Raw genomic sequence first — 7,538 nt, 5'->3', positions numbered from 1 at the left:
GGCTGGTGGGCGACTGAAGCTCCCAGCCTCTTTTTTTTCTTTTTCTTTTTTTTATTCTGGGATTTATTTACCTTCTATAGCTGTCACTGGAGCTGAGAGCCGGCTCCAGCTCTGAGGCCATGGCTGGCTGAAAGCAGGTATCTGGGGTTTGTTTAGCTTCTATAATTGCAACATTGTTGCATCCAGAGCTCAGAGCTGGGCCGTAGCAGGCGGGGAACCTTGGCTTCCTCCATCACTGGAGCAAGCAAGCCTCATGTTCACTTCAGCTGCGTGGCTGCCGGCCGCCATCTTAGGATGGCAGGATGACCTCTGATCACGGTACCAATAAAAGAACACAGTGGGCCATTGGGTCATGTGGGGGAAAGCACACTAAGGGGTAGTCACCACACAGACTCCATGTCTGTTCACTCTGGCATCTGCTGACCAGTAGGGTTGATTTCTTTCATCTCACTTCCTCCCTTTATAATTTTAATGTAATACTTGATACATGCAACAGAGTGGGTAACTAATATGTAAGAAAGCATGATAATAAACTGAACTCCTGGGAGCCTACCGTGAACTTGTTGTAGAAGACCAGAGAAAAACCAAGCAACGCTTAGAGAAACGGAGTTACACAGCTTTCTTACGCCGGCGGACTCAGAGGAGGTTGCCTCTCAAATTCTGAGCAAACTAATATGGTGGAAGCCCCTCTTTTACCCCTTTTGGTTTCTTTTGTCCCCCAAATATGGATTATACTTCTGGACCTTTCGAGGGCTTTGCAAAAAGTCCCAGGTGTTGGGGGTCTTGAGACCATACCTAAGGGCCTGGCCTGGCACCAGGCTGATAACCCCCCTCCGGGGGCTGTGTCATGGTTTATGGCCTCTGTAAAAATGTGAGCATTTAGGTACCAGGTCTTGCAAGACCAGTTTGTGGAGAAAGGGGCAATGACTTAATTATAGGTTATCAAGAATGTACACTGGGCTTGCTGGCACAGATTCAGATTGCTAGCCCCCCCAAATATCAGGGTTACATTGGAATTAGCCTTTTAGCCTTCTCAAACTTAGTGCCAGCTAAAACACTGCCAACGGCCAGCACCCACCCTGTCCTCCTCCCCCTCTCAGTAGCCCGGAGGTAAGCTTGAACTTGAATTCTCAGTGTAGTCATTGTCTTGCATTGCAGATACAGTTTTATCATGTTTGCATGTATCCCTAAACAACATATGGTATAGTTTTTGAGCTTTACAAAAATAGTATTATATGATATGTGGTGGTTCTCCGGGATGCTTTTTTCACTCAAAATGTTTCCCCAAGAAAAGTAGAGATGTGGATTTGGGGCAGGCGAAACAGGGCTGGAATCTAGATTCCAAGTACTCAGCTGTGTGATTGCATACAAGCTTCTTCACTCTGCTGAGTCTCAGCTTCCTTGCCTATGTAAACCGGGCTCTTGTTTCCCTTACAAGGTTATGAAGAGGACTAAATGGACTGCTGTATGTGAAATGTTCCTATTGCAGAACATGTTTTTTAAAATTACTGTGAGCTTTTTTCTTTCATTTTTCTTCTAGCTCAGGTGGGGAAGTACTGATCCACAGGGGGGGAAATACAAAATTATTTCTCCCTAGATAATATTAACAACTTTTTTTTAGACTAGGAACTGGGAATGTGAATTTTATTCAATAAGTAAAGTCATTATGAAAATATGTGCTTCAGCTATATATCATGATTTGCTAATGGGCAGAGGAGGAGTGAAAGAGAACCAGGGGGAAAGGAAAAAACAGGAAGAGAGAAACTATTAAAGGGAGGACACCAACTGTGTTTCTGCTTTTTGAAATGTCAATTAAGCATTGTTTACAGATCTTCAACTGCTCCAATCCCTAAGCCTATTATGGTTTGCTTACAATGCGATCCTTTCAGCAGACCACCAAGGAAGACATTCTTTGGGGGGGTTGGGAGTGGGGGCAGCAATGGTGAGCAGAACAATGTCAAATGACATCAAGCTGGGAAGCAGATGGAAAGAAAGTTCTACAATCTGTGCCAGGTAAAATTCCTTGTGAAATCCCAGTCCTCAATGTAGCTCTTTTCACATGTACCTACTTTGTAGAGCACAGCACTTAATTTTTATTTTCTCTTTTTTAGAGATTTTGTGGTTCACCTCTTACAGTATGGCTTTCGTTTGCTTCCAAAATAAGGTTTTCAGCAAATAAGGATGTGAGTGGAAAAGGCAAATGCAATCTAAGCTCTGGAGTCAGGAAAGTCCGTGAAATTGACATTAAAATGAAGTGCATTAAAATATTTATATGCGCATTTGTGAAATATTAATGCGGCATCCTGGAAACACACAGGCAAACACTCTGGGGCAGGACACCCTCAGACCTCTTTAGAGACGTGCCTTTTAACCAGACACAGCTATCGTCACTGGGAATGTTCCCTAGGCCTCAGAGCACACTGTTCAGCTGGAAGTGTCAGCTGGTCAATTGACCTCTTCAGAGTCAACCCAACACACCGCTCCCCTGGGCCAGCTGCCCCACCCCTCTTCACACCTGGAGGGTACCAGCCATCTGCCAGTGGAGAGGCCACGAGGACTGGCCCTGTGTGGGAGTGGGCACCTGGCTCTGGCTGCTGGGCTTCAAAGGCATCCTTGGAGATGTGCATCCTCAAAGGCCTCCCTCTGCCCACTGCTTGGCCCTATGCGTCCCAAGAGATTATGGGAGACCCAGCAGATGCCGTCAAACACCAGAGAGCTGGGCTGAGGGGACTTGGTCAATAGGGCTTTAAATAACCTGGATGAGAGGAAGGTGAGGAGGAGCAGTCTGTGGGCAGGACGGAGTCCGGGTGCCCAGGACTTACAGAATGTGGACCCCTTTAGGGCAGGGCCCATGTCTGTCCTGTTCGTTGTCCTCACTCCACATCTAGAACAGTGCCAGGCACATATTGGTTCACTGACAGACTCACGGCCCATGGATGTTGTCTGCTGAGATGCCCTTACCCGGGGGCAGTGTCCTTTACTGTGAGAAGATGGACAACAGCAAGTGTGGCCATTTCTCTCTTTCCCAGGAATGGAGGATGAGGCAGGGAACAGTAAGGGATAGATGAGAACTTGTTTAAAATGAGGCAAAGTGAATGCTCCATCCATTTCCAAAGTTTATCACGCTGAAGCAAGGAGCATAGAATCAGGAGTCAGGAAGTATGGGCTTTCATCAGATGTTTTCAGAAATTTGCTGTGTGTCATAGACCTAGTCGCTTCCTCTCTCTGGGCTTCAGCTTCCTCTTCAGTAAAATGTTGGGTCGAGATCTAAAAGGCTAACCCCATGGTCATGACTGAAAACTCAGACTGGGTTTGCCAAAGCCATTCACTCTCGCCTTCCTAGCAGGAGGACAGTGCCTACCCACTACCACACTTGACTTCCTAAGAGCACCCATAAGCTCCCATTCCAGAGTATTCCTTGCTGGTCTATGTGACCAGCCACAGCCCAGAGCCCCTCACTGGCCCAAGGTCCCTGAACACAGTTCTCAGCCTCAGCTAAGAGGCTGCAGGAGGCCCAGGGCTGGCTCTGCCTGAGAACTACATGGCGAACTCACAGCTTTCTGCCACAGCCCCAGGCCCACTCATTTCTACCTAGAAGCTTTTCCAGAGCTGGCCGGCCCTTCTGTTCCTGTGGGGCTCTTTAGCTCAGAATCCATCCACTTGGATGAAGGCAGCTTGATCCACTCTCACAAGAGGGGCTTAAAACTTGCTACGGACAAAGGAAAAGGCTGCCTTTGGCGCTTTTCACATCCATCCACTTGGATGAAGGCAGCTTGATCCACTCTCTCACATGAGGGGCTTAAAACTTGCTACGGACAAAGGGAAAGGCTGCCTTAGGCCCTTTTCACTTTTTTTCCCCTCTCTCCTTCCTGGCTCACTTTTCCCCACTCACCTTCCAAAACTTTCTCTTTCTTTCCACCTCTTCACAGGTACTTTCCAGTTTCAGGGGCCTCACCCTAACCTTTTTGATTTCTGGTTTCCAAGGGTCTTCTCTTGGGTTTCTGGAAAGCATGGCCCAGATATCTATGTCCATTCAGGTTCCCTTACCATATTCACTCCAGGGTCCATCCAGGTAATCCACCTCTCTTCCCTCTCCTTTCTCCCTGTGGGTTCTTCTTTATCCTTCTCCATCCACATCTTTATTTATTCATTTAAAATATATTTTTATTGATTTCAGAGAGGACAGGAGAGGGAGAGAGAGATAGAAATGTCAATGATAGAGAATCATTGATTGGCTGCCTCCTACATGTCCCCCACTGGGGATCCAGCCCTCAACCTGGCCATGTGCCCTGACCGGGAACTGAACTGTGACCTCCTGGTTTATATTTCAACGCTCAACCACTGAGCCACGCTGGCTGGGCACCATCCACATCTTTAAAAAGTCCCCCGTCCCTATCTTGGCCATAGTTGGCAGGTGCATTTGTTTTCTGGGTCTGTTTTAATAAATACCACAGACTGGTGGCTTAAACAACGGAAATGTATTCCTCGCGGTTCTGGAGGCCCGGAGTCTCAGATGGAGGTATTGGCAGGATTGGTTTCTTCTGAGGCCTCTCTCCTTGGCTTGCAGATGGCTGCCTTTTCCCTGTGTCTTCACATGGTCGCTCTTCTGTGTCCTAATCTCCTCCTCTTATAAAGACACCAGTCATTGGAATTAGGGCCCACTGGCCTCATTTAACCTGCTTAATTCTTGAAAGACGAACAACGGAAATGTATTCCTCGTGGTTCTGGAGGCCCGGAGTCTCAGATGGAGGTATTGGCAGGATTGGTTTCTTCTGAGGCCTCTCTCCTTGGCTTGCAGATGGCTGTCTTTTCCCTGTGTCTTCACATGGTCACTCTTCTGTGTCCTAATCTCCTTCTCTTATAAAGACACCAGTCCTATTGGAATTAGGGCCCACTGGCCTCATTTTAACCTGCTTACTTCTTGAAAGACCCTATGGCCAAACATTGTCATATTCTGTGGTCCAGGGGTCGGGAGACACAACTCAGCCCACACCATCAAGGATGATGGTGATAGTAGAGACAGTACAGGCATTACATGCCATATCTGATTTAGGGAAGGATATAGAGGGTAGGTGCCTTGTAGTCCAGAGGGGGTGGTTCAGTATGACCTTCTGAGGCCCTGTCCATTCAGCGCACCCTAACCCTAAGTGCTCCCCCAGGGTCACAGGCCGTCCAGGGGTCGGGAGACACAACTCAGCCCACACCATCGGGGTGATGGTGATAGTAGAGACAGTACAGGCGTTACATGCCATATCTGATTTAGGGAATGATATAGAGGGTAGGTGCCTTGTAGTCCAGAGGGGGTAGTTCAGTATGACCTTCTGAGGCCCTGTCCACTCAGCGCACCCTAACCCTGGGTGCTCCCCCAGGGTCACAGGCACCTGAACTAAAGAAAATCAGATGAAGAGAGACCTAAAAGAAGTCAAGCATCAGATAAACCAGAAGTTTAATAAAAATGAAAAAAAAAATTACAATACAGTGGGCTGGCAATGGGCTGCTTTAGAAGGTCTGATATATTGGTCGTGCTGACTCCATGTGGGTTCTAGGAGTTCACAGGATTGGTCCCTCACGCCCGAAGATTCACTTCACTCATTTGGCTTGTCCCCATGGGGGAGGCCTCTGTCCTCCTGGTGTAATTTTTGACCAGGCTGGTTCTGGACTCCCTCATCCTGTGAGGAAAACTGCCTGAATCTGACCTTCACCATTGATGACAATGTTCATTTACACTGTTTTCTTAAGTCTACACTTGCACTCCATGTTCTGAGGTTGACAGATGGGTGAGAGCCTGTTTTATGGAGAATAAGAGCTTTGGGAATGCTGGCACCTCCTCCGTAGGAAAAGCCACAGCTCCCAGGGTCTCCTGGATCCCCTGCAAACTCTTCTGAATCCTGCAGGCCCATCTCTCTTGCAACAAGTTCAGAAATGCAGAATGCCTGGGTGCTGGTGACAAAGACGACCAAGAGTCTGCACAGAAGGGGGCCCCGCTGGGCCTGGGCCTCCCTGGGGGCCGCTGAGAGCCGCATCAGTTAGGAGGTACTGCTCCTCCTCCGGGGGTGGAGGGCTTTCCTCTTGGCGATGTCCTCCTCTGTGTCACTCTCACAATTCCTCTGGAAGAAAAAAAGAAGCCCAGGGCAAGAGGGTCATGAGATGTCAGGAATGGGGTTGTGCCACGCCACCAGGCCCCGTACACCTGGGCCAGGGGGTTGCAAGCCAGAGAGGTGGATGTTGAGAGGAAGGTTGTTGTTCTGTCCAGAGAACGCCAGGAGGAAGGAAAACAGGCACCCTAGTGTCTAGGGGGGAACAGGTGCCAGGAGAAGCCAAATTATAACAATCATGAAAATTATATCTGGTGGCTGCCACATGACCAAGATCACTTGGATACATGGTCTGATAGGTCTCCTGAGCTCAGACCAGAGAGAAGGGGGAAGAAGGGAGCCACCGAGACCTCCCTAACCCCTGACGGTGACCACTCTATCCCCCCTCTTCCTCCACTGGCTTAGGCTGCACCTTGAGCGAGCCTTGCCATGCAGTTTTTCCAGGGAAATAGCTTTTGTGCTCCATTTTTATGGGAGAGGAAAAGAGTCAAGTACATTCCATGGCTAAACCAAATCTGAGGCCCTGGAGGTCACAGTGCTTTTTTCATTCAGGCCGCACTGATCTATTGAATTATTAAAATTACTAAAAGAAGCACTAATTCAGAAAGACCTAAGCAAGTTATAAAAAAAAAATCTGCTGTAAGATGTTCAATTTTAATGCTTCCCAAGCAAAAGGACCTATTTTTTTTTAAATTTTTTTTTTAAGGGTCCCTTTGGATCTGCTGTAAGATGTTCAATTTTAATGCTTCCCAAGCAAAAGGACCTATTTTTTTTTTAATTTTTTTTTTTTTAAGGAAAGTCCCTTTGGGAAAACTTTGTAATGGATGTCTAGGACCCAATCCTTTTCCACTTGCAGGGTGAGCCATTGTGCTAATGGTGCTGAGCATTCGAGTAAAAAGAGGACTTTTTAAAATGTTTAATCAAGGACAAGTCTTAGGATAGAAATTGATAGTCCCTTCAATACTTTCTGGTCCTCTCTCCCCGCGGCCTGCATTATATCAGGGCAACGCAGCTGGAAGGCATGCCTACTGTCCACTATATCCCTTCCCAGGGCCTTCTCCACTTCCCCTGGCCGTAGCCACTTGGAAATTCAAGGTCAAGATCAACTTTAGCCAAACACATCCTGGACCAAGCCCGGCTATAACAATAAAAATAACTCAAGCTCCGCTGAATAGCAACTTTTTAGTGTGCGTCAGAGCCAAACAATAAAAAAGTAAGCTGGGGAAAGTCTGCCTGTCATTAACAGGGATTTTCAGAGGGAGGGAGTCCAATTCCTTTTATAGCAGATGAGGAACGCGACCAGGGAAGGGACATAGCTTGGCCAAAGCCTCATAGTTGTTTCAGTTCTCTGGAGCCATAAATCCTCAAGTCCTGAGCAAGAGCAAGAATCAACAAGAGCTGAGGCTGAAGAAAGAGGACCCCAGGATGTGTGTGTGGGGGGGG

At 47.7% G+C, this 7,538-nt stretch overlaps 1 protein-coding gene across 2 annotated transcripts in view; it reads right to left on the bottom strand.

Annotated features, from left to right (window-relative positions):
* Positions 1-5,429: 5,429 nt before the first annotated feature.
* Positions 5,430-7,538, bottom strand: part of DAPK2 (death-associated protein kinase 2) — a 109,917-nt gene continuing 107,808 nt past the window's right edge. Inside the window, exon 13 of one of the 2 annotated variants that reach the window (XM_005861074.2) lies at positions 5,430-6,107. In XM_005861074.2, the coding sequence (XP_005861136.1) occupies positions 6,027-6,107 (81 nt within the window). In that variant the 3' untranslated portion in view covers positions 5,430-6,026. The remainder of the gene's footprint in view (positions 6,108-7,538) is intronic. The other variant, XM_014535481.1, reaches the window with a different exon arrangement.

This window comes from Myotis brandtii, unplaced genomic scaffold (genome assembly GCF_000412655.1).
Source record: "Myotis brandtii unplaced genomic scaffold, ASM41265v1 scaffold144, whole genome shotgun sequence".
Classification (NCBI taxonomy): Eukaryota; Metazoa; Chordata; class Mammalia; order Chiroptera; family Vespertilionidae; genus Myotis; species Myotis brandtii.
Note: the sequence above shows the minus strand (reverse complement) of the source record. Positions and strands in the feature narration are given on the sequence as shown.